We start from the raw sequence: 26,179 nt of genomic DNA, 5'->3' as shown, positions 1-26,179 counted from the left end.
GTATTTCAACTTTTGCTCTCACCCGACTTTCAGACTCTGTTTACTCTGCCACACAAGCTCTAGGAACAGCAGTTGGTTCTGCTCCCCAGTGTCCCCAGCACAGCCAAGGATGGCACACACTGGGCAGCTGTTTCATGGTTAGTGGATGAGTAGACAAAATGGAATGCATTGTTTGATTTTGCTCATGAAGGTATTGGAGCTCTGAGCATGTTTTCAGATGAAAGAAAAAGAGTGCAAGAAATGCTGGTGAAAGGGTGGGTATGTGGGAGGGTGAAGCCATGTGGAACATCACAGAGGGACATTCCATCCTCACAGGGGAGGGAAGCAGGTAAGTTTGTTGGGGGAAGCTATGAAGGGGTGCTGCAGGGAAATGGTGTCCTCAGTGCCTGACCCCAGAATATCTTCTGGCCAAACATTGTCTTGACTTAATGAAAAAACGAGTCATTTGTTAATCTGGAACCTGTAGAAATTATCGTATCCCATTTCCAGCAAATGTGACCAAAAGCAACTGACCTACCAAGAGACTGGGGACATTTAACACTCAACAACCACATGGAGGCTGAGGATTGTGAAGTGCCAACTTCTGGCCATGGTAGGCTGCCCTTTATGTTTGGGACACCAGTGTTCACCCTCACCGAATATGGTGATGACATCACATCTCTTTCTTGGTCTGCAGGTCTCTGGGCAGACTGGGAACTAGACAGAGGGAAGATTGGAGTTTCTTCTTAGGGCCATCTCGGTATGCAGTCAGTACACAGGAGACTGGTGGTAAAGCTTGGCTCCCAATGGTTGCATTCTCTGAAGGGTTTGGTGAGGCGTTCTTGGGGGGCTGTGTTTTAGTTTCCTAGGCCACTTAAAAGTATCATGGAATGGTTCAGCTAAACAATGGGAATGTATTAGCTTACAGTTTTGAGGATGAGAAAATGTCCAAATCAAGGCATTGATCAAGGCAATGCTTTCTTCCCAAAGATTGGCTGCCAGCAATCCTTGGCTCCTCTGCCACACGGTAAAGCACGTGGCGGCTTCTGCTGGTCTCTCCCTTCTTTTGGGTTTCACCGCTTTCAGCTTCTTGCTTCTGTGGATTTATAAACTTCATTCTGTTATAAAAGGATTCCAGTCCTTTACATCCATAGGAATGGATCAGAATTAAGAATGTGTTTTTCTGGGATACAAAAACTTCAGACCACCACAGGCTGGTAGGGCAGTTCAGCTCCTAGCAGTACATGGGACCATCTGAGCTTCCAGAACCAGGATATGCAAAGGTGCAGAAAACAATTCACGACCCAGGACTGTCACGTCAGGGAAAACCCTGGCCTACTAGGGGGGCAGAATTCGTGAGGCTGAGCTGCAGCGTGGGGCTGTGCTTGCCAAGGCCCACCCTGGGCCTGGTCCCTGGAGTGCCCAAGGGACCCCATCCTTCCCATTCAGGGATTGTGCTGCTCAAACCTGTTTTGTTGCTGCTGTCAAAGAAACCCCCCAACCGTTTGTGTCTGGAAAGCCAATGAGGGCCAGGCCAGATGACTACGTTTGCTAACCCTGGGGCAAAAAAGAACAGTGGAGCCTCCAGCAGCCTTTCCCGCAGCCCCTGAGTTCTCAGGGGGACCCTGCGCAGGTGAATGTACTGGAGAAGGAGTCTTACAACTGGAAGACGCATGGAGCCAGAATAGGGTTTATGCAGAGTTGCGGCTAGTTAGAAGTTTGATTTGATTTTTGGTCACAGGTCCCAAAATGCCATTATTTTGTGTTTACATCAAAATATAAAACCCAAAATTTGCTTTTTGAAAAACTTCAAGCAACCAAACACACACTGAAAAACCAAGACCGGATGATAATCGTAGACTGTTCTTTCTGGTGGGATTAAAGGGCTGTGTAACCTGCGGTCACTGGTTTTGAGGGCGAACACATAATTGTTTTGTTCTGAATGTTTTTCAAGTTTTAACAAAGGTGACTGTATCTTTAAGTACTTGATTTTATTGGAGATACGTACAATGCTTGTGCCCGTCCTTAGTCACGACTAGAAGCTGAGAAGCTGTCTCTGTGGACAGCAGCCCGCACAAGGCCTGTCGAGTTACAGCAGGTGGCAAGGCCCAGCCGCCTCCTGGGTCACATGTGCGATGGCGTGGGGGCCAGTGGGGAGCCTGAGCTAAGCATCACCCATCATACGTTGGTGCTCACAGAGCCGCTCCACCTCCTGAAGATGGAACTTTCTTGTCCAGCCTCGCCAGGGCAAGACACGGGAGAACGCTCTTCGTTTTGCCAAAAGTGGTGGCAAAGTTTGCCTTTAAAACGAGGAATCGGAGTAGAGCCATGATCTGCTTTGCTCAGGAACCTGTTTTAGGAACCGGTTCTTGCCTGGTCTGAACCACTGCCCTGGTGTGCCAAGGCGAGAGGGGAGGTCCTCAAGTCCAGCACCACCGAGGGGAGAGGCGCAGGCCAGGCCCAGCCCTGCCAGGGCAGCACACGAGCTTCCTGAGCGTCACCTCGCTAGAGCCCAAAATGGTTAGGAAAGAACCCAACAAGGCCTGCAGAACTCTTTCGGTTGTGAGTCCTCAGGCAGAAGGAGGAGGTGACTGGCAGCTGGGGCTGAGGTCCTCGGGCGGAGAACTGCGAGAGCCCGGGTGCCACTTCCTCCCATGCCGGGCCTGGGGCCTGGGCCGTCCACCCCTCTCTTGCAGGCCTGCTTCTGCCAGCTGCGCTGTTGCAGACAACATCCTGCAGAGTGTGAAGCCAGCTACACCATGGCTTGCGGGTGGCAGAAGTGAAGTTGCTTGCGCCAGGCCCTCCTCCTCACCCCTGGCCGTCAGGGCTGGTGCAGCTTTGCCCGCTCGGTGAGCAGCGTCATGGCCACAGCGTAGAGGAGGTAGCCCAGGGTGAGGATGAGGGCGCAGGGCAGGGGCCCGACGCAGAACAGGGAGGCCACAAAGAAGGCCAGCAGGAGTGAGAGCAGCGTGTGGTAGCTGCCCAGGAAGCGCAGGCTGAGTCGGGGACCCTGCACCTGGGGGGCCCTTCGCCCAGGCCCTACTGGGCTCAGCAGGCGCCGCCCGGCCTGTGCAGACTCAGTCAGGTGGTAGCGGCAAAAGCTGCCCAGGAAGTCGGCCCGGGAACACAGGGCTGCCATCTGGTCTGCAAACTGAAGCCGAGGCAGAGGCTCAGTGGGAGGCGGAGGCTGGCAGAGCTCCCCGCCTCAGGGGCCTGTGACTCCTTACCCCACCTCTGCCCAGCTTTTGTGGGACCGCATCCCCCGGGCCCGCCGGCTGCCCCTTCTCACCCTGTGGTTGATGGCGGAGGACAGCTGGAAGAGCACGCGGACCAGGCTGGCAATCTCGTAACTGCGGATGGGCTGCAGCTCTGCGTCCCCCTGGTATTCGATTTCAAACCTCCGCAGGCCGTTGATGATCTAGAAGCCACAGGAGAGACAAGCCCCATGTGAGTTGGGAAACACACCCACAAGGTAGCCTCCTGGGTAATGGGAGGTGGGTGGGTTGGTGGCCGGTGGGAGCGCCCCGTACCTGGTACCGGCCCAGCGGGGTGAGGATGAGACCAGCCTCCCCCACAATGCAGTCTGGGAGCTGCTTCTTCCCGTTCTCATCCTGAGTGGTCCCCAGTGCGAGTGTGAGCTGGGCAAGCTGGGTCTCGCTGAGCTGGCGGAGAAAAGCAACCACCTCGATGAGCCACAGCCGGCTTCCTGCCAACTGCTTTCAGTGTCAGGGTGAGGGAAGTTGCCCGATGCTCTCCCCTCTGGCCTCTGACAGTGACCCGGAAGAGGCCCGAGACAGAAGCAGACTGTCACCTGTGAGGGGGCTGACCGCGCCCAGGCAGGCTGGCAAAGGCGGCAGGAATCTCAAGGGGCCCAGGGCATACCCGGAAGATCTGGCACAGATACTCAAGGGCCTTCTCCAGGTGCTCGTCTGTCTTCCGGACGCTGTCCTGGCCCCCCTCGTCGAGGTCGTTGCCTGAGCTGGAGCCATTTGGGTCTGCAGGACAGAGGCGCAGCCACGAGAGGAAGGAGCGGCCGGTCATGCTCTCCACCGCCTGGTCGGAGATGGTCTTGGCGGTCTGCTTGGCCTGGGCAATGAGTTGAGCCAGGCGCAGGACCTGCAGACAAGGTGCGTGCACGTTGACTGTGGGGCCTACTGTGCCCTGGAGGCAGAAGGGAGGCAGAGGGGGCCCAGGGGGCCCAGGTGGGTGAGTGCAATGGTGTCATCCAGCAGGGGGCAGCCTCCAGGCGGGAAGGACTTTTATAGACTGTGGGATGCTGCACCTTCTCAGTTTAAACATTTTCCATTATTGCTTTTCTTGAAAAAAAATGAGGCTCCTCTGCACAAAAGGGCAGGGAGTATGGCACAGCTGCCCCACCCCGTCTTCCTCCAGCATGTGCCCTCCCCCAGCACAAGCCCCGGGCCTCGGAGCAGCCCAGCAGGTCTGCGTGTAGGGGCCCCACTCACCAGGGCGCGGGCCTCGGGCCCAAACAGCGGGGTGTACTTGCAGTCCTGGCCCTCCAGGCTGTAGACGTGGCTCTTCACCTTGAAGGAGGCGTCAGTGACGGCCGGCGGCCAGGATGACAGGAAGCTCCCGGTGAATGTGGGGGCCGCGAAGGTGCGGTGCTGCCGGTGGGGGATAACGAGTTCCGGCTCCAGGAACAGCTGCTCCCCTGGGAGGGGAGAAACGGGTCTAGTTTCCATTTCCAAGGACATGAGACACTGGCCACTAGAAAATTTCCTGAGTGCTTCCTGAGGTTTCCGAGGAGCACTGGACTCCAAGCACCCTTTGATGGTGGCATCCTGCCCTTGGAGCACGCAGGCTGGCTTGAAGATAGCCAGAGGGACTTCAGGGCCAGAGGGCCTGCCCTGATGCCCATGGTGCTCCCACCAGTGCCGACAGAAAGGCCCTCGCCGAGAAGGCAACAGGTGCTTACACCCACTGAAGCCAACTAAGACATAAAGCACAGCAGGGACACAGAAGATGGGCCTCCTCGTGCCCCCACCAGGTGTCCCTGCTGCTTCATTCTAGCTCTGAGGCCACAGGGGTTAAGGTGGTCACTGGGCCTCAATCAGGATCTCCACACCGTCCTGCTCTGAGGTACCCGCCAAGCCCTGCTGGGGTCTGTGGACCCCTCATGCTGCTCGCTGCCAGCGAGGGCCAGACTCAAGGGCCAGGGGCAAGGGCCTACCTGGGGGGCCCGGCGCTCACCTTTCTGGATCATCTCTGCCAGGTTGGGCTGGGCGAAGACCTTGGCCACTCGGAAGACCATGAGCGCATTCTTGGGGCTGACCAGGTCGGTACGGAGCGCGCGGTTCAGGAAACCCATGAAGAGCTTGGTGTACATCAGCAGGTTCTCCTGAACAAAGGGTGCCCTGCGGACCCAGGTAGCAGGTCAGGTTGGACCTTGCGCTGCGGGCAGGGGCTGTGCTGGCCTACACTCCCTCTGCTCTTATTTGGGTCTCTGACTTTCTTGGGGGCCAAGACCTTTTGAGGGGCCTATGGCTGGCAGAGGGACAGGGGCACAAGAGGGAGATTGTCCAGGAAATCTGTGTCATCAGGAACCATCAGTGGTGACACCAGTGCCAGCAGAGGGGTGACAGAGAATGGAAGAGCCTGGAACATACTTGAGCTGACGTAGGGAAGGGCAAGGGGATGGGCTCACCCCATCTCCACTGGAAACCGAGGGCCTGACAGCATGCTAAGCAGGGGCTCACCATTTCTCTGACACACAGCGGGCCTGGGGGTCGGTGCCCTGGGCCTGTTTCTCAGGAGCATACCTCCACGGCTGCAGGTAGCTCAGCCACATCTCTAGGACCTGGTGAGAGAGACACATGCCCATGGCTGAGCCTTCGAGTGGCTCCTCTGGCTGCCTGGGGTTTGGCTCCAGGTCCCCTTCCCTTGCGGGGAGCTGCAGCTTGACGGGGAGAGGGGAAGGTTCTGGCCTTTTCTATGACTTCAATGCAGATGCTGATAAGCTATTGGCTCTCCCAGGGTCTCCTAAAGAGAGCACAGGAGGGACTTGGAAAATCTCTAGGTAGGGAGTTTGATTTAACCCTTCAGAAAAAGAGTCAGCTGCTCTTCCCATCCAAGCTCAGTCTTACAGGGTAGAACTTTTCTGCACTGGAAACAAATGGGCAGTGATGAGACCACCTAAGCCTCTTTTCTTGGCCTCTGCCTTACTTCCCTCACGTGTCCTACCCCAGGCCTCTTTGGGGTAAACAAAGAGGGCAAAGGGGAACCCATTCCACCTGAATCCTGCTGCCCAGGCAAAAGGGCCAACACTCACGGCTCTGAAGGATGCATCTAGGGGCCAGTGGCCAAAACAGTGCTGCAGGAAGAGGTAGAGCTTCTGCTGGACAAACCGTGGAATGGCGGCTCTGGAGGGGAGAGGCCAGGACGGGGGGTGGTTAACCTGCTAACCATGTGCCCCCCATGAGCTGAGGGTAAACCCAGGGGATGCTGGGCATGTGTGACCCTGTAAGTTCTCACAGCACCCCCCAGGAAGGACGGCTGATTTACAGCCCCGTTCACTGGAGAAAGACCCGAGGTTCAGAAAGGTTAGGGAATATCTCAAGGACACACAGCAGGCTGCTGAGTCAACCTGGGACTAAGGCCAGGTCCATGCCCTGGTGCTGACGGAGGAGGAGGAGGGGACAGCAGCAGAACCTGGTCACCACGAGCCACTCTGCTGTGAAGGAGCTCAATACACTCAGAGTGAGCAGGTGTCCCCAGCCCATCTACTTGCCGGGTCATTCCGTGGAAATTGGTCGATGCAGAGCCCCCACTTCTGCCCGCCACTTGGGAGGAAGGGACAAGAGTGAACAACGGTAGGGCTGGGAGGGAAAGGCTGGAGCAGCTGGAGAAACAGCCAGGAGCTCACCACCCACCCCTGAGCTGGGCCTGGGGCCACAGTGTGTGAGGAGACAGCTGGGGAGGATGGAGAATGATCTGCTGCCCGGCCCGCCCTGGGCGACCAGGCCCTACGAGAGGACGAGGCAGAGAGTGGGCCGACCCCTGTACCCTCAGCTGCGTACGCACCGTTTGAATTCCTCCAGGGGGCTGGTGGCGTGGGAGTGGGCCGAGGGAGGGGCCTGCTCGGGCTTCAGACTGTTGGCAAAGGCGTGCAGGTGTTTGAGCAGCAGCCGCACCACCAGTACGTGCTCCTCGGTGGGCGTGAATGACTCCTGTGGTTGAGGAGGCAGGTCAGGACCCAGCTGCTCTGGGATGGGGACTCTGTGCCCACAGGAATCTGTCCACACCCCACCCTTGGACCTCTTTGCTCCCCACAGGGGGTGTCACCCAGGCTGGGAGAGCAGACCCACCACCCAGGGCCAGCCCGGCACTAAGCCTCACGCTGTGGCGGTTGAGACTAGCTAGTGGGGCAAAGTACTTGGCCCAGCACCCGCTCAGCCTAACTGAGGCCTTGTGAAAACGCACCCAAAGCATGGTTCCTGCCTTTGGGCACTGAGGCCCCTTCTGGGGGTCCCCACCTCTTGGCCAGCCAGAGGCACAGGGGACAAGGGGGAGCCCTGGTGCCACGTCCTCCCTGGCTCTCACCTGTGACCAGCTAAAACCCCCAGGATAGGAGGCATCAAACTTGGGAGCCCAAGCTGGATTCACAAAGTCAGTGGGGGACCTGAGGCCAGGCTGCACCAGGAAGTGCACTTTGCAGATTGTGAGGGGGTGTGAGCTGACCTTGGTGCGGGGGTGGCAGGCGGACCCGCAGGGAGCTCCCCGCTCTGGGGCCGGCCAGGCTAACACAAGTGCCCCCCACCCACCAACCTCCTGGGCCTTCAACAAGTGTGATGGAAGAGCCTTTGGCAGCTTCTCCCAAATCAAGAACAGCCTTGGGCCTGGCCTTCAGAAGCCCAGGAGTGGAGGAAGCTGGCCTGTGCAGGGAGCTACACCCCCACGGCCCAGCCCGCTCGGGTCTCCCTGCCACAAAAGCGCTTCTACAGGCCAGAGGACACAAGCACGGCCTGCTGGCCATGTCTCAGGACGAAGCTACAGGTGCCATGTTATTTTCGTCTGAGCTGTATTTTTAAATCTGTGCAGTGAATTTGCACTGTTTCTGAAACAGGAAAAGCAATCTGGGCTATTTTAGTGATGACTGCGATAGAAGACTAAAACGCTACAGGGCATCAGCGCCAGGCCCCATCTCCCCACAAGGACCCACCCTTGGCCAGACGCATCCCTTCAGCCCTGAGGGGAGGAGGCAGCACCCGCCGGACCCCTGGGAGCTGGCCTGCTCCCTGGCCCTCTCCAGCTCTCCAGGAAATCCCTGGGAGCCCCAGCTCCTGCTACACTCCCCTGCAGCCACGCTCCAGTCCTCTCTGGCTTTCTTCATTGTTGTACTTTCCTCAACTCCTTGTCACCCCCTGGGCATCTCTGGCCACAGTCAAGCTTTGCGTCTTCCACCTGCACCTTGTCAAGAACCTGGCCCAAAGCTCTCCCCTCCCAAGGCTGGCGCCCCACATCCAGGCCATGGAGCAGTGATCTCTCCACCTTGCTGCTGGCCAAGCGCGACTACACCCCCTCAGAGCCGGCACCCACTTCCACGCCGCCGCCCTCCCACTGCCAGCCCTTCTGGACTCCCCTCTCCCCTCCTGGCCATGCTGCCTCCCCTGGAAGTAATCCCTGCTGTGTGCTGCCCTCACTCACCCTGTCCCACCCAATTTCTCATCTCATAATAAATTCAAGAGCCTGACAGCCCAAGTACCTCATTCTCCCCTACCCCTCTGCTTCACACACAGGGTCAGGGTCAGCCCCAGGCTGGATGACACCTCTGACCGGACAAGAGCGGGCACCGCCTGAGGGAGGTGAGTGGGACCATTTTGAGGATGTGCATTTTCAGCTCCCTCAACCCAGGGACCGAAGGCCTGACCCCTCGGCTGCCTGGGGGCTTGGCTAGGTGGATTCGTGGATCCCACCACCAGCTGGTCCAGGGTGGCACTCGGCCCTGGTCCCAGCCCTGCCCGCTGTCATCTTGGTGCCGCCCCGCACGGCCTCCACTCTGCTTGGACCTAGTGCCAGGCTCGCCCGGGCCAGCCTTGCACCACCACCACTCTGGCGCACAGGCCAGGGTGACGCAAGGGGCAGGACAAAACCACGAGACACGAGCGCCGGTACTTGGTAGGCGTGGAGGGCCTGGCAGCTGGGGTGGGCAGGACTGTGGAGGGCGCTGGAGACACTGAGCCGGTAGTGCAGGACCTCCAGCTGAGAGACAACAAAATGAGGGAGGAAGGCCGAGAGCAGCAGGAGGGAGGGCGGGGGACAAGGGTGGGGTTGGGGGAGTGAGGAGAGAGAGGGAAGAGGGGAGCATGAGCCCAGAAGGAAGAAAGACAAAAGAACAAAAACAAAAGCAGTCAGTGACAATCCAAATCATCACGCCCAGTGGCCTCACGCCAGTGAGATGCCACCCCCTCGGCAGCCCAAAGCAGGGGGCAGGGAGACCTCCAAGTAAGAGCCACGCCTGGCAGAGAACAGAGACCCTCGAGACTGCCTGGGGGCCACCTCCATGTCGCTGGGGTCTCAAGCCTCTCCATGTTCCAACGAGCAGCCCGACCCACTTTCCTTCCTGAAGGGAGCTGCCCACCCACCTGACCCCAAGACCACAGAGTGGGCGGCGTGGATGGGTGGCAGGGGCTGAGGCGTCCTCCCAGGGCTCTGCCATCGGCTGCTGAGGTCCTGACGGCCGTGAGGCTCAGAGAGGAAACTCCTGAGGGGCCAGCTCCCAGTGGAGGCCTCTGCCCACTGAAGAACAGATGTATTTCCTTGGGTCTTCGTGAGGAGAAATTGACCAAATCTTTCTCTAAGTAAACTTCTGCCTAAATTCCGGTTGGTAGACCCTCCCTAGACATGACTTTCTCTGAGAACCAAGAGAATGGAGATTGGTCCCCAAAGGCAGCTCAGCGCTTGGCCCCACCCCATCAAAGGACAATTTTCCCAGCACTGCCTAACGTCCCCCAGATCCCACATTCTGAACTATCGAAGGTGGTGATCTCCTACCTAGAGAGGGTACAAATCACCCATGAGCTCTAATCCTGGGAGGCCCTCTAGCCTCTCCTACCTCACCAGGAACTTCCTCCCACTGCCTGGGTAAGCAGAGGCTTTCATCAGGATCTGGTCACGGCTGCAACAGGGACCCCAAGGCAGGCCATCCATGGTGGGGAACTGGCTCTGCCCTGCCCGTGCAGCACCCCCATCCCGCGAGGACAGGCCTCCCACCCCAGCTGCATGCCCAGCAGACTTCACACAGGGGCAGCCAGAACCCGTGAGCCAGGCGCTGAGGAGGAGTGCAGCCTTGGGAGCAAGCAGCCAGGTACACAGAGCAGGGTGAGAAGGAGCACAGCAGGTGATGTCAGGGAGGAAGCGGGCAGCCAACGAAACTCTAATCCAGGCCCGGTGGGCCAAAGGACGCACCCACCTGGGGGAGCAGGGGGCCCCCCACAGCAGCAGCACCCTGCACCCGGCCCAGCCCCACACCCCCTGTGGCAGTAAAGTCAGGAGGGTCTGGGGGTGACGCAGACCTCACAGCTGCCTTTCCCCAGTTCTTGCATTCTGGCTTTTCTGTCTTCCTCTCTGCCTCAACAGGAGGGGCCTGCTGGGGACTTCCCCGGCTCACCCTGTGGCCCCTGCAGGGCCCATCCAGCTCCAGGCTGGCCAGAAGGAAGATAAAAGGGAAGGCAGCCTCAGCAGGGATGCCCACTGCCCTTCCTGGTGCCCCCAAGGGCTCAATACCCTCACAGCAGGGACCTTCCTGGCCGGTGAACCTAGTGCTGAAGGAAAGGGCGAAGTGGCAGAAGACAGGGCAAGCCGCCAGGAGGGCCGACGTGGTGAGGCGGCCCTGCGAGACCGAGCCACGGACACAGGCTGATGAGCCCCTCAGGGTCCGAGGGAGAACAGGGCCCCGAGGGGCTCCTGTGGGGAACATGCAGCAAACTGGCTTTTGGAAGCAGGAAGGGCATTGCAGGCTGTTGGTGACGCAAGAGACCCCTGACAGATCCCCGCGGCTTTTACTCCTGTTTTCCAAATGGGGATGTCAGGGACAGAGATTAGGGATCCCTGGTGCTCTCTACCCTCTGAGAGAGCAACAGGGAGGGCCACAGCCCAGCCCCCATATAGTGGCAAGCCAGGCCCCCAGCAGCAGCAGGACAACCGGCTCCCAGGCAAGCGACAAGACACCATTCTCAATTTCCATGCCATCACCTGCACATTCTTAATTCTTGAGGAAGTCCTCAAGAATTTTATCTGCCAGGGATGAAATCAAAGGAGCAAGCTGGTGTACAGGACCCATGAGCAGCAGAGAGACAAGCCAACGCTGCCTTCAGCAGTGGCCAGGGTGCATGGCATGAGCTGTTTCCTGGAGTGTGAAATGAGCTGTGACTCGAAGGGTCCAGCCCAGCCACTTGACTCACTGAATAGAGCCACTGGGTAGGGCTGCTGGCCCCTCCCCATCTCCATTGCACTGCCCAGGGACAGATGGGGGAGAGGTACGGGTGCAGGAGGAGACAGGCCAGGCGCAGGCAGGAGGGCCCCATGCCCCACCCGCCACTATGGCAGCTGCTTGGGGTGCTCTGAGGTGAGAGGGTAGGGTGGGAAGGCAGAAGGGCTTGAGCCAGTCCTTGAGGCGGGGGTGGGGTGTGGTCTGCCCTACCCAGGGCCACACCTTGTCAGGAAAGCAATTGGTGCTGCTGATTAGATGGGACAGACACAGCCATGACTCCCAGAGGGGTATGCAGCCCCCCTGCCCCGAAAGCAAGAGCAGCAGACCCTCCCCCGTCTTCTGGAATGGACAGACCTCCTGATCCCTGCCCACCTTGGGGTGCAGTGCTGCCCCCCATGGCAGGACGGCCCCACCTTCTGTTCAGCATCTGAGCTGAGGGGGTGACAGTGGGTAGGTGCTTCCTACTCGCCAGCCTCCAAAACTAACCCAGCTCGAGGACAGGCAGTGGCAGGATGAGCTGGCTCACCAGGGCAAGGAAGGAAGACAGCAGAAACCTACCTTGGCATGAGGGGACTGCAACTTTTGGTACATCTCCAGTGAGTAATGGTGAAGCCACATCTCGACGAAAACCTGCATGAGAGCATGAGCATTGGTTTTCAGCCCAGGAAACAGAACCACCAGTTCTGCACGGTGAGCCCACGTCCTGGTCTATGGCCCACGTCTGCCTGATGACGTCCGAGCCAGCAGAGCCCTCTCTGTACCTTCCTGCCTTCTGGGGCTGCTGTGCAAATAAAATCAAAGGACGCCTTCAAAAGCATGGTGCCTGCTTGCCAGGAGTGACGTACGAGGTGGGAGACGTTCCAGATCGCCAACAGGCGATTCTGGGGCCACCGACATACCCCAGACTCCAGCGTGGGAGTCAGCCGGTGCTCAGCAAGGTGGGCAGAAGTGCACAGGAGGCTGGAGCCCACAGGGCAGACCCATGGGGGGCTGCTTGGGGGCTGGGGACACTGAAGGGCCAGCGGCCGCTACTGACCAAAGTGCAGGCTCCACAAGTCCCTTCCACCAACCTCATGAAATTGCTATCGTGAGGTGGCAGGGGGCAGGGTTTAACAGCCCCATGACAGTGACTACAGGGAAATGTCTCCTATGGGTGGGAGTGTGTGTGGGGGGGAGATGTACCAACATAGACCTGTCAGAAACTAAAAAAAAATCAGGAATGAAAAACACGGTCCATGGGAAGCGGATATGGCTCAACTGCAGAGCGTCCAACTACCACATGGAAGGTCCAGGGTTTGGTACCCAGGGCCTCCTCACCTGTGTGATAAGCCCTCATGCAGCGCTGATGCACTCAAGGAGTGCCGTGCCATGCAGGGGTGTCCCCGGTATAGGAGAACCCCATGCAAAAGGAGTGTGCCCTGCAAAAAAAGTGCAGCCTGTAAAGGAATGGCGCCACACATATGGAGAGCTGATGCAGCAAGACGATGCAACAAAAAGAGACACAGATTTCTGGTGCCTCAAGAATGCAAGCTGGGAAGTGGATTTGGCTCAACAGATAGAGTGTCCACCTACTACATGGGGGGTCCAGGGTTTAAACCCAGGGCCTCCCAACCCATGTGATGAGCTGGCCCACATGCAGTGCTGATGTGCACAAGGAGTGCCGTGCCACGCAGGGGTGTCCCCCACATAGGAGAGCCCCATGCGTAAGGAGTGCGCCCCGTAAGGAGAGCCGCTCAGTGCGAAAAAAGTGCAGCTGCACTCACAGAGAGCTGACAAAAAGAGACACAGATTCCTCGTGCTGCTGATAAGAACACAAGCGGACACAGAAGAACACACAGCAAATGGACAGAGAAAGCAGACAACGGGGGAGGGGGGGGGAAGGGGAGAGAAATAAATAAAAAAATAAAATCTTGAAAACAAAACAAAATAAAACACGGTCCATGACACAGAGGTTTTCTAGATTTCACCGCAGGAAATGCTAATGGTTTAGAATCATCTCTAGGCTAGGAGGCAGTCTTTGGGGACGCTGCCCAATGTAGTGGGAGGGGGCAGGCTGAGCTTTGATCCTGCTATGAGCCTCCCGGGTGCTCACCTGAAGCAGGGTCTCAGACCTCCAGATCTCGTGGGAGGCAGGATCTGCGTTCACTGGCGTCTGGTGAGCGATGTGCCGCTTCAGGAGGCTGGTGTGGTGGAGGCCATAGGAGGCGAAGGGCACAGCAGGTGTCCTGGGAGAAGCAATGATGAGGGGGATGTCAAAATAAATGGGGGCGGTAACAGGTTACGACCTATTGACCCACACAACTACCCCTGAACCCACGCTGATATGACTGACTCTGCCAAGAACCATCCAAAGATGCCAACGCTGGTGATGGGTGTGAATCTCAAAATGTCTCCCCAGGACACCCTCAGAGATGATTAACTTTGTGATTATACTAAAAGCCACTGATTATACACTTTGAGTAGATCATATAGTATGTGAGCATATATCAACAAAACTGCTTAAAAATAAAATAAGTAAATAAAATAGAGTGACTAATTCAGGCACTAAGAATTGCCTTAACTTTACAGTGGAAAGAATGGACCACCACTCCTGAACAAAGCAGCCAGTGCTGACCTTGCGGTAACCAGAAGACCTGACAGTCCAGGGCATGGCTTCTGGTCCCATCCCAGGGGCCCACACGGATCCTGCTATCTGATCCCAGGGCCCACAGGGACCCTACTATTTTTCTGTCATCCACAGGACAACCCTTCCGTGGCCTGACCTGTAAGTCCTTTCTATCTAGAACAAACACCCCTCAGTCTGCAATCAACAATCACGACACAGCTGTGTCCCTCCCCATCCTGCTTATGGCCTCCGAGTGTGGGGAGGGCTGCTAAGAGCAGACCCCAAGCCTGTCCGATACTAGACCGAGGCCCTCAGTCCCTACCATAGCCACAGACCACCAGAAACTCCAGCACAAAAGCCGACCTGACGCCCGCCCGACTCTCCACCCTGTATTGCAGCAGCAAGGCTTGGGGAATTTGAGGCCCAAGAAAAATTGTGAGCTCTGGACAAAGGGTGGCACAATTGTCCTGTTGGGCAACGACATCTGACTTCTGAGTCCTTCTGAGTGGATGCCTTGTCGCAGGGATGGGCCATGCTAGTGGGGGAGGGGCTTACCTGGGAGCTGGCGAGGGGCTGGGCCCCCCAGGGCTGGAGGGGAGTGGAGGGAGCACGCTGCCTTCTGTGGGCAGGAACCACGATAGGTACCTGTCCACCAGGATGAAGTAGGCACAGTCTGAAGTACGGATGTGGAGGGACCCGGGAAGTGGCTGGAAGACGAAATGGCTCGTCAGTGAGGGGCTCTACCCACTCAGGCCATGGAGCCCAGCAACTGCAGGGCTCTGGTTTCGGCTGTCCAGGGGTCCTGGAACATGGCACTATGTCCCCGAGGCCAGTCCCACCACAGAGGGCTTGGCCTGATCCTGCAGGCAGGCCAGGTGCCTCCTGCTGAGTGAGCCCAGCAGGCACACCTCCCCCAGAGGGCACTGTCTTACAGCTTTCAATGCTGCCCAAGTTTTTTTTTTCACTAGACTTTTAAAGTAAAAACTTAGCAAAAGTGTCCCAGATGGGAAAAACTGTAGAAGTGACAGGTAAAGGGGTGAGAGAGTAAAGGAAAGAGAGATGAAAAGGGGGATTAGGAAAATGGAAAAAGAGGCAGTGCCAGTGCTCCCGCTGGCTGCTTCCTGCCCTGGCCCCAGCCCAGCTCCTCCGCCAGGAAGCTGCCCTGACCACCACTTGGGTGCACTGATCACCCTCACTGTCCATCAAGTCTGCCCCCAAATCCCTGTCATTAGAGGAGGACTACCCAAGGGCAAGGAACAAAGGCTGGAGGAGGGAACCAAAGAATGACTCAGAGAAACGAGGCAGGAAGCCATGCCAGAGGGAGCGGAGTGCTGGAAGATAGAGATGGCAGAGGCAAGGCTCCCCATGCGAGGCCTGACAGCCAGGTCCACACCCCCTCCACCCCTGCATGGAAGGCTCTGCTGAGAGGCATCCCTCAAGTACCTTTTGAGTGATGAGGCTCAGGGCAAAGAAGAAAATGTAATACTCAAACGGATCTGAGGGTAGTGTCAAGGAGCAACTGCATGAGAGGTTGCCGTGCTGTCCTTGCCACCACGTGCTGGGCCACCCCCGGCGCCCCCTAACCCCAGACACCAAGGATACTGAGGGCCAGGTTCAGGCCGACTCCCCCGGTTGGGGGAAACTGGAGCTTGTTGTGGTACAGAGGGCTGTCCGGGAGCACGCGCTCTTGGATGGATGCCTTCACGGGGCCCTGCGGAGAGAGGTGGGGCTCCCACATGGGTGCTGGGCACAGTGACCCTGCCAAGGAAGAGACCAGCATGCAGAGCCCTGCCTATGTGAATGAAGCCTTTCCCCTGGGTAGAACTCAAGCAAAATAGCCTCGGCTTAGAATCCCTCTTGACATCCTCATAAAAAATCGCCAACAGCAAGGGCACTCGCTGGGACTAGTTTCAAGTTGTCCCTCAATGTGCTCCCAAAGGACTAGAGATTCGGATGAACTAAACAACCAGGTCACCCAGCCCTGCAGCAAACCAGGCAGCATGGCATCTTCTTCACATGCAGAGTGTGGAGTAACTGTGGCATGGCCCTGCTCACTGTCACAGCCCCCCACCAGCCCCCGCACACCCACCTGCTTGCAGCCACCAAGCAGGGCCCTCACTGTCCCACACCCCACTCACCAACACAGCTAGCTGACTTACAGGCAGGTAGGAGACTGGAAAGTCAAATTTATAGTCTTCGGCTTGAAGTTTATAAACCAGCTTCATCATTGGGCCGCTGAACACAAAATTAAACAAATAAAAACAGAGCAAGTGATAACATTCTTATATCAAATGTAACAGAGGTACCACACCAATGTTAAGTGTCAATGATGGGGGCAGGGGTTGGAAATGTTGCATATTTTACTATTAGGGAAACATTATTATGTCACAGGAACAACCAGATTTCCCTGTAAGTTATGCTGTTTTACACCATCAGGTATCTAGACAAATAGAGTCTTTTAATCAGTTTGAATGATATATAGCTACATACTTCTATGGGATATAAATGTATAGCCTTGTTGCCACTGGTATGTTTTCTGACTGAATAGAGACACACAGGTAGTTAACAAAATAATAAACTTCCCTCCTGGGGAAGTCTTGCTACTTTATCAAATAAGATGGCCAGAAGCTCTGGAATATAGAAGCCTTGCCTAATAAAAGAAAATAGGCTAATAAGGTGAGACCTCAATTTTAATGATAATATCTATGAACCTTATTACTGTAATAATGAAACTAATGTAACTATAATTAATGCCCAAGAGGTGCCTCCTGAAAACTTCCTTGTTACTCAAATGTAGCCTCTCTCTAAGTCAAACACTGCAAATAAACTCACTACATTCACCCCCCAAGCCTCCTAAAAGGGACATGACTCCCAGGGATGAGCCTCCCTGGTACTGAGGGATTATTACCAAGCATTAATAAGCAACACACTTGAAGAAAGATTGATCAAAAGGGGGAAATATTAAATAAAATAGAGTTTTTATAGCTAAGAGATTTCAAAGTGAGTCAGGAGGTCATTCCAGAGATTGCATTTATGCAGGTCTCAGCCAGACTCCACAAAATGCTACAGTAAAAAAAAGCCACAAACAAAAGTGCTCCTGAAGGCCCTAGTAATGTCTCGACACCATAGGCAAGTCCCACAGCCTCATGAAACCAGCACACCCTCAGCGGGCTTTATCTATATGAAAGCTATTTCCCCAATATCATATAGTCATGCTCATTTATAAATCCCTTAACCATGATTATTATTCTTTTTTGAATCTATAATTCTCAATTTACTTGTTTAGTATATGTCTCAGAGACTTAAAGCCTTTTGTACTGTTCCTGTGCTGGCGGAGTCTGAAAGCCAGCAGATACATGTCCAACTCCTCTCCAGTTCTTCGGGACTGCCCTGGACAACAAACCCAATGATGATGGACCAGCCCCAGCCCAAAAGGGAGGAGTATCTTCAACTGCAAGCAAAACAGCTCCTCTGCCCCATAACATCTATGTTCAGAATAGACATCAAAATATTTGAGGCATGAATAGACATCAAAATATTTGAGGCATGAACAAAAATAAGGGAAGAGTGTAACTGCTAACTTAAGCAGATTTATTGTTACTATAGTTATCTTGTTAACTGAGTAACATGTAACACTGACATAAAAAATAAATTTTTATGGGAGCAGATAAAGCTTACTGGTTGAGCACCTGCTTCCCATGCACAAGTCCCAGGTTCAATCCCCAGTACCTCCAAACATAAAAAGTTAAAATAAAAATAAAATAACTTTTAAAATTAAAAAATAATAAATTACCACACAAAACTGAGAATAAAAATAAAATTAAAAACAGGGTAAGTGAATTACAAACTGTTTTGATCATTTCTTGACTTTAAGAAATAGGATAATTTAAAAACAGTATCGGGAAGTGGACTTTGCCCAATGGATAGGGCGTCCGCCTACCACATGGGAGGTCCGTGGTTCAAACCCTGGGCCTCCTTGACCCGTGTGGAGCTGACCCATGAGCAGTGCTGATGTGCGCAAGGAGTGCCGTGCAATGCAGGGGTGTCCCATGCGCAAGGAGTGCACTCCATAATGAGAGCCGCCCAGGCGAAAGAAAGTGCAGCCTGCCGAAGAATGGCGCTGCACACATGGAGAGCTGACACAGCAAGATGATGCAACAAAAAGAAACACAGATTCCCGGTGCCGCTGATAAGGATAGAAGCGGTCACAGAAGAACACACAGCGGATGGACATAGACAGCAGACAACTGGGGGTGGGGGAGTGGGTGCATTAATAAATAAATAAATAAATAAATAAAAATAGTATCACGAGTCAACAACCATTCAGAGCCATCTGACCATGCTGGGCTCTTCCATGGTGTCTCCAGCTTCTCCCCTAACAGGCACAGGGATTTAACAACAGAAACTCTAACTGAAATTTCTCTTGTAGCCTCCTATAGAATTAGTCATTTGTACTCTACTCTCCTGTCAGAGTAGTGGCAGATTCTACTGACATATGCGAACTTCTTAAAGGGATGAGGTTCTTTGGACAATGAAAATTTAACTTAGTAGCAACTTAATTCTTTGTAAGTAATTTGTTAGGTATTACTACTAAGGAGAAGTAGGAAGAAAAGGCCTTCTAGAAGTCTTGCTTATTTCTTCTAAGATTTCTGGCAGTATGGGTTAGATGAAGAAAGTGGAATATGAATTTAGGAAAGTTAAATGGAACAGCCTTCTGTGTTTATCTGTCTACTTAACTTCATAAAAAATAGTCTAGGGGAGCGGACATGGCTCGAGAGATTGGGCCCCCATCTACCATATGGGGAGGCCCTGGGTTCAATTGCTGGGGCTTCCTTATGAAGGCAAACTGGCCTGTGCTATAGCAAGCTCACAGCCCATGCCACAGAGAGCTGGCGCAGCAAGATGACGCAACAAAGGGAGACAAGCAGACACAGAACACACAGTGAATGGACACAGAGGGCAGACAGCAAGTGCGAGCAATGGGGGTGGGGGAGATAAATAAATCTTAAAAAACAACAACAAAACTCTACAGTTTACCGAGGAAAAAAAACAAAGGGGGGCACCATGAGGAAATTATCAGACACCTCTCAGGTGACAAACCTACCCACCCAGGGTCTAGAAATTCCATAGCGATGCTGAATTCTACAGGGCTCACACGTCCCTGTAGGCAGCGAAGATTCCAGCCGATAAGGACGCCATCCAGGCTGCCAAAAATGCTCTCCACCAGCCATGGGAAAATGGTGTGCAGCTCCTGAAATAGCATACTGGTTAGGGTGTGGGCAGATTTGGCAAGGATCAGGCCTACTCCCAAGGCCATGTGCCACTCTGGGCCACCCACCACAAAAGGATGAGTGTGTGGACTGGACCCACCGTCAGGGAACCCCTCATGTAATGGGAGGAACAGCTTTCGATTCTTTTACTGTGGCTACACAGCATGCAGAACAGTAGTACTTCCAGTCCTCCTCTTTGTTATGGAGCAAAAGCTTTTATCTTTTCGTTTCTATAGGAAATTCCAGAATACTAAAACAAAACTTATACACCTATCAACTGTCAAATGAATACCCTAAATAAGGCTTGTTCTATTAACACAAAATAATGCAAAAGAAAACAAAACAGTAGAGCTTCATGCTTAGGCCAAACAGTCAGCTATGATTAAAATGTGGGGTTTTTTAAATTATTTTTTTTATAAATACCAAAGATTTTTGTTCTGAAGAGAGCTCTGTTAAAGGAGTGGAAAAGTCCTTTCTCAGAGTGAGTTCCTGAAACATAACTAAAACTTACTGTCACTCAGTATTAGCTACTTGTCCAAGCTGGCAACTTGAGCTTAGTTACATTAATTATTTGGCAATTCTGGGTATGATTTAAATACGTATTTTAAATATACACATCAAGTTTTCTCAACCTTGACACAACTGATATTTTGGGTCAGATACTGCTTTAGGGTTAAATGACATTGGGGACTATCCCACGCACTGTAGGGTTTTTGGCAGCACCCTAGGCCTCTACTCATTGGAAGACAGTAGCAACTGTCCCACCCCACCCACCCAACTTCTGGGAACCAAAAATGTCTCCAGACATGGCCAAGTGTCCCCAGCAGGGTACAAGGACCCATGATCAAGAATACCTGTGTCAGGTCCTCACATGTGCCCATAAATGTTAAGTCACAACACTAGGACAGGCCTCTGTGCCAGGCAGTGCTCAGATATGGGAATCAGGGACTACAATTAGGCTTTCCAAGGAGTGCATAAAACATGCCCCAAGAGATGCTAACAGAGCTGTACCTTTGCTGGAAAATCCTCGATGACTTTAACCAAGTCTTGGCAACGCTGTGCAAAGGGCTTATTTATAGAGTCAGCTTTCAGACTAGCCTAGAAGACAGAGCAAACCAAAAAAAATCTTACGCATAATCATTTTACAGCTTTTGCTGATAGTCTGACTCAAATCAAAATAAATCCAAGTGACAGAAACCACTGGCCTGGTTCTAGTCAGCAATTCTCGGACTTGCTTCCAGCACCTTCCCTCAGGCATCACAAGTAACCTTAGAACACTGCATAGGATCAGAATAAAGCTGACTTCTACAGGATCCACAAGAGGAGAGAAAGGGTCAGCTCCAAGGCCAGGAGAGGACCCCAACTGTGTAGGAGACCCTCACAGACCACAGAGTAGTCTATGAGTTGTGAGCATGATTTGGCAATTTCCCATGTGATGGATCGCCTATGAATTTGCACAACTACAACTACTGGTGAGAATGTACAACAAAATGAGTAGTCCTTTATACAGTAGATAGCCAACCCACCGGGCATGTTACCTGAAGAAACAAAGTCAGTGCTGACTATCACGATGACAATGGCTAGAAAGCATTCAGGACAAGAACTAAGGAAACACACACAAGGTCATGGGACAAGGGGAGAGCTTGTATGGATTAATATCAGGAGGAAATGCCAGGAGCTTAACCAAGAGAGCTTTTGCCCAAGCATATCGAAGGCTGTGTCAACCTCCAAATGATGGCAGATTCCACAGAGCATCAGTCAGGAAGGGAGCCCTGGGCTGTACAGGTCATAGGTTGGGCCTGTTGGCTCTAGTGTTGTGAGTTGAGGAAGAACGTCCTTCCAAATAAATGTTTCTAAATGCACCTTCTGAGAACTGAATCTAGGAACTTTTGTCACCAATATTTGCCCTACACCTAACTTCCCAGCATCAGGTTTGACTCCCAAAGCAGTCCTGGTTGTCCCTACCACTCTTTGCTGACGACAGTTACAATTAGTAGACCACCTCATATTTGTAATGATTTATAGGACATGGGAATTCTCATGTACATCATTTCACTTGCTCCGTCACATAACTTGGGAAGCAGGAAGAAATGGGCATTTGGATCAACTTGTCTTCCAGATGCGAAAACCAGAGCTCAGAGATTGAATGGATTCATAAAATAGGAAGCAGAATGGAGCTTAAGGATTCTAACCCTAACTCCATTGTTATTTCCATCAAATGTTGTGATGGTTTGAAACTACAAGGATCCCAGAAAAGTATGTTCTTAAAGCTAACCCATTCCTGTGGGTGTAAACCAGTTGTAAGTAGGCCCTTTTGGTTAGGTTATTTCCATTACAGCATGGCCCAGGGTGGGTCTTAATTCTCTTACTTAAGTCCTTTATGAAACTCAGACAAGAGAAAAAGCCACAGAAGAAGGAAAGGAAACCAGGAAGAGAAGGGAGAGACCAGCAGACACAGCCATGTGCCTTGCCATATGACAGAGGAGTCCAGAAGATCGCTGGCAGCTGATCTTCAGGAAGAATTTCTGTCTGCCTTGAGTTGGACAGTTTCATGGTCTCCAAACTGTAACACTGTAAGCTAAATAAATCCCCAATGTAAAAGTCAACCCATTTCTCGTTTATTGCATTTTGGCAGCCTAGCAGACCAGGACGCATGCCCTGTAGAAAACAACCACTGCAGGTCAATGGAAAGAACTCACAAGCCTCTCACCTACAGAAATATCATCATGCTGAAATCATGCAGATAGCTGATACTTACCAGTAGGAAGCTGGGCTGCTGCAAGTGAGGGAATGCCATAGCAGTCTCCTGTGGAGTGTCTAAACAGGCCGCCTTAGGAAACCACTGTGGAAAAACGAAGACGAAATCTCAATATATGCCACACGACAGAATTATATGTAATTTCATGATGCCCAGGAGAACTGTCAAATCCTTTGTTTTATAGAAATGCCATTCTTGTGAAATCCAGACCTACATGGCCAGCTGCAGTCGAGTTTGTGGCAGAGAATCTTTGGTAAGACTGAGGTAGTATTCACTCTGTACAAAACCCAGTCCTAAGGGCTCTCCTGATATTTCCTCCTTTAATTCTCTGAAGTAGGCAGAATCCTAAAAATGGCCCCCACAAGATTATTCCTATTCTCTGGTTATTCAATCAAACACTAATCCAGACACTGCTGTGAAGGGATGTTGCAGCTATAATTAAAGTCCTAGGTCAGTTGACCTTAAGATACAGACTGTCCAGGTGGGACTGATTCGGAGATCTTTAAAAGCAAGTCATTTGCTCTGGCTGGAAACAGAAGGGCAAGTCAGAGAAATTCAAAGCATGACAAGGACTCAAAGTGCAGTGGCTCCTTTGAAGGAGGAGGAGGCCATACAAGAAGGAATACAGGTGGCTCTAGAAACAGAGCAGCCCCTGGGTGGCAGCCAGCAAAGCAAGGAAATGAAGACCTTAGTACTCCAACCCCAAGGAACTGGATTCTGCCAGCAACCTGAATGAGCTTGGAAGCAGATTCTTCCCCAGAGCCTCCACATACGAGTAAAGTTGGCTGGCACCTTTGTGTTGTTCTAAGCAGAGCCCAGCTGAGCCCGCCTGAACTATGACTGCATAAGGATGAGATAATAAATGGATGTTATCTTAAGCTTCAAAGTTCATTGCACAGCAATAGAAAACACACCACGACAATTCTCTGTGCTCAGTTAGAGGTGAGGAATAAGAATCACTTGCCCTCACCTAGGTAATGATTAGGAAGGCCAAGATACAGCTCCACAGACATCCTCACAAATCTCTGAGACAGGCAGGTAAACTCTATTACTTGTGCTCTCTATGGGAATGAATGGAGGGGAAGGGCAAGTTCAGCCAAGGAAGCATTTGAATGGGCCACTGGAAAAACACGAGCTGCCCACCAGATTCCTGCCCACCCTGCACAGAAACATAATACCCAGACTTGAACTGAGCAAAGAGGAAACCTGCCTGAGTCCCACTGATGGACTAGTGATGGCTTTCCTGGCACAGCTCTGTCCACGGTATAGAAGTAAAGGTGCTGAGGCACTACCTTAACATAAGTGGAAATATTACTTTGTTGAAACATACTGCAATCAAAATGACTGAAAAGCCACAAGAGTTTAAAAAGCTCAACTTCAAGCACATAAAATACCAAGTCTGCTTCCTCCAACTACTATTTCCCTGAAAAGAAGCAAGCTGGATGGACACAGCCCTGTGACTCCCAGACTCCAGTGAGGACCCTTCTGTGTCCCAGGCAGGATGCCCAGTCTCGGAATTAGAGATCGAAAGGCAGTGCAGCATGTTCTGCCAAACACACGGAAGTCCATGCTTCTCACTTATTCCTGGGTGTACACCATGGTGGAGGGGAGGTGACACACTTGAAGGGAGAATTCACACCAGCTCACTACTAACCACCACCAAAGCAGTTTCCTTAGAGCTTTTTTTTATATATTGGGGCTTTATATATATTTTATTTGGAGAAAAAATGCTTCCATTTAAAATTTTTGAAAAACAAGTAAGTGGTTACTTAGCATCGAGGAAACACTGTTGTCTGGGAAAACGGAGTGTATTCACCATGTTGTTGGCAATGCATCTTAGCATTCCACCAAATGACCCCCAGAAGTAGCAAGACCCCAATTAAAAACTTGTAATTGTACGTGTTTTAGTACCTGTGTACTTGTGTGAGTCAGTTGATCATGTGGACAGAGAAAAATTGATTGCTTGTGGAATTTTTCAGTTATGGGGGAAAATAATAAAACCTATTGCTGTTTTTGTCTTTGTAAAGGTGCTAAGGCAGCAACTTACAGTCTATGTGGAAGGATAGGGGCTGGGCACAAGGAGACTGTGAAGGCAGTTGGGACATTTAGAGCAGACACCTGTCCTTGCGGTTTAGCAGACACCTCCCAATTTTTTCAATTTTCAATTTAAACTGGCTACCCATTTCAGTTTTAAAGAAAACTTAAGACAAAACGCCTCAGCCCTGAACCATTTGGTCAAGAGAATACTGTATACTACGCTGAAAAGATCAAAGGAGCAGAAAATCCCAGACTGTTTGATAAGAGCAGAGCACTAGAGATAAACGGGCTCAGAAAAAGCTTTCATAAGCAGCTATGGAAGGAATGAGGCCCTGCGGTGCAAAATCAGGGATGTTTACAAAAGACCACTATGTCTCCTAGAAGTCCAGTTTTCCTTTTCTTTATTTAAAAAAAAAATTTTTTAAGAGCTTTAAATTATACAAATATTACATCAAAAACAGAGAGGATTTGGGAAGCAGCTGTGGCTCAATCAGTTGGGCTCCCGTCTACCATATGGGAGGCCCTGGGTTTGTATCCTGGGGCCTCCTTATGAAGGCAGGTTCGCCCCCATGCCGCGGAGACCCTCACCTGGGTGCTGCTGAGTGCCGCTGGCCTGCGAGTGCCACGGAGAGCCAACTCAGCAAGGTGACACAACAAAGAGAGTCAAGCAAAAACACAGAAGAGTGCAAAGAGATCAGAAAACAAGCAAGCCGCAAGGAGGAGGGATAAATTTAAAATAAATAAATAAACAAATACAGTCATGGAAGAACGCACAGCAAATGGACACAGAGAGCAGACAGCAAGCAAAAAGCCACAAAGGGGGGGATCAATAAAATATATAGGGGATTCCCATATGCCCCATTCTCTCCCTCCCCCATTTCCCCCATTGACATTTCATTAGTGTAGTACATTTGTTACAACTGATGAACACATATTGAAGCATTGTTACTAAACATGGAGTATAGTTTACCTTATGCTTTACATTTGCACCACACAATTTTACAGGTTTTCACAAAATATATAATGGCCTGTATCTGTTCTCGGAATGTCACACAAGAACAATTCCAATGTCCTACAAGTGCCCCATGTTACACCTATTATTCCCTCTCCTTCCCCTCGACCTCTGGGGGCCACTTACTATATCAATGATACAAGTTCTTCCATTACTAGAATAATGACGTCTACTTTAGTCCATAATTGCATTCCCTCCTTATGTTTGTTAAGAGGATTTGGGAATGGTGATGTCCACTCTGCTTCTGATAAAGAGGAGAAAGCCCTGTTTTCCGATACTCCCGAAGCCAGGCACCTCCTCCCAACCAGACCCCTCTGTGCACCAAGCATTCCATTCATTTCCCCCCTTCAATACCCACTTTCTTCTGGAATGCTTCAGACTCTGCTTCGGGGTTTCTTCTGAGATCGGCAGCTCGGCTAACGCCAAACACACTGCTGCCAAAGCCTCCCTTTGGCTGCACCTCTTGCTCTCTGAGAAGCAGCAACACGATCCCCCAATTTGCGAAGTGGGCTTTGAGAGCCCCATGTTACAGATAAAGAAACGGAAGCTCGGAGAAGTCGAGCTGCAGAAGGAGGGAGGAGAGGAGGGCCGGGTGCCATACCCGGCTCTTCCTCCCACACCGCTCGTTGAGTCCAAGACTTAACTAACTCGCAGCTCTCCTTCCTCTAACTCGTTTAACGATCGTTAACCGAGCACCTACCGGGACCAGCTTGCAAATCGCGCGGGACGGTAATATAAGGGCCTTCGTTTTCACCGCGGGCCCGCCCCGGCCGGGGTATAAACGCCGGGGTCCGGTCAGAAGACGCCCAGTGGGGCCCCCGGCCGGGGCTCAGAGAGGCAGTCAGGGCGCGGGGCCGACTCGCCCTGGGCTCCCGCCACTCACCTGCGGTGCCTTGAGAACCAGAGGCCGCCATTCGGACACCGAGAGTCGAAATGTCGTCATCAAACTGCGCGCGGCGCCACGCCCCCTAGACTGAAGAGAAATGCGCCGCTCCCTCTTTGTGCCCCCTCTAGCTTAAAGTACGCCTGCGCAGAGCAAACGCCCGCCACGTACGGTGGGCTCCGCCTC

At 52.6% G+C, this 26,179-nt stretch overlaps 1 protein-coding gene and 1 long non-coding RNA gene across 6 annotated transcripts; one reads left to right on the top strand and one right to left on the bottom strand.

Moving 5' to 3' along the window:
* Nucleotides 1-489: 489 nt before the first annotated feature.
* LOC139436987 (uncharacterized) lies at nucleotides 490-2,027 on the top strand. Its single transcript, XR_011646538.1, has 2 exons — nucleotides 490-592; nucleotides 677-2,027. It is a non-coding gene; the product is annotated as an uncharacterized lncRNA (long non-coding RNA).
* Nucleotides 1,956-26,159, bottom strand: SMPD4 (sphingomyelin phosphodiesterase 4). 5 transcript variants are annotated; one of them, XM_004480975.4, is made up of 20 exons: nucleotides 25,994-26,159; nucleotides 22,062-22,145; nucleotides 20,315-20,401; nucleotides 19,142-19,284; nucleotides 16,193-16,268; nucleotides 15,636-15,744; nucleotides 15,477-15,529; nucleotides 14,589-14,740; nucleotides 13,521-13,653; nucleotides 11,987-12,058; nucleotides 9,112-9,198; nucleotides 7,021-7,166; nucleotides 6,269-6,359; nucleotides 5,697-5,797; nucleotides 5,191-5,354; nucleotides 4,446-4,651; nucleotides 3,862-4,095; nucleotides 3,510-3,641; nucleotides 3,269-3,397; nucleotides 1,956-3,130 (listed from the first exon to the last, which is right to left on the bottom strand). In XM_004480975.4, the coding sequence occupies exons 1-20, from the start codon at nucleotides 26,051-26,053 to the stop codon at nucleotides 2,801-2,803; spliced, it is 2,589 nt and encodes an 862-aa protein (XP_004481032.1). In that variant the 5' UTR covers nucleotides 26,054-26,159; the 3' UTR covers nucleotides 1,956-2,800. The 5 variants fall into 5 exon arrangements, with proteins under 5 accessions (XP_004481032.1, XP_023441117.1, XP_023441118.1 ...); XM_023585349.3 differs by having other exon boundaries at nucleotides 19,138-19,284; nucleotides 25,994-26,061; XM_023585350.3 differs by having other exon boundaries at nucleotides 15,636-15,791; nucleotides 25,994-26,061.
* Nucleotides 26,160-26,179: the final 20 nt, after the last annotated feature.

Source organism: Dasypus novemcinctus, chromosome 19 (genome assembly GCF_030445035.2).
Source record: "Dasypus novemcinctus isolate mDasNov1 chromosome 19, mDasNov1.1.hap2, whole genome shotgun sequence".
Classification (NCBI taxonomy): domain Eukaryota; kingdom Metazoa; phylum Chordata; class Mammalia; order Cingulata; family Dasypodidae; genus Dasypus; species Dasypus novemcinctus.
Note: the sequence above shows the minus strand (reverse complement) of the source record. Positions and strands in the feature narration are given on the sequence as shown.

Excerpts from the sequence above, each read along its gene's own strand:
- SMPD4 (XM_004480975.4), bottom strand. The coding sequence starts at position 26,053 with ATGACGACATTTCGACTCTCGGTGTCCGAATGGCGGCCTCTGGTTCTC. Across the intron at positions 19,285-20,314 it reads TCGAGGATTTTCCAGCAAAG|GAGCTGCACACCATTTTCCC; the intron begins GTACAGCTCTGT and ends ATGCTATTTCAG. Across the intron at positions 3,398-3,509 it reads CCCCGCTGGGCCGGTACCAG|ATCATCAACGGCCTGCGGAG; the intron begins GTACGGGGCGCT and ends TGTGGCTTCTAG.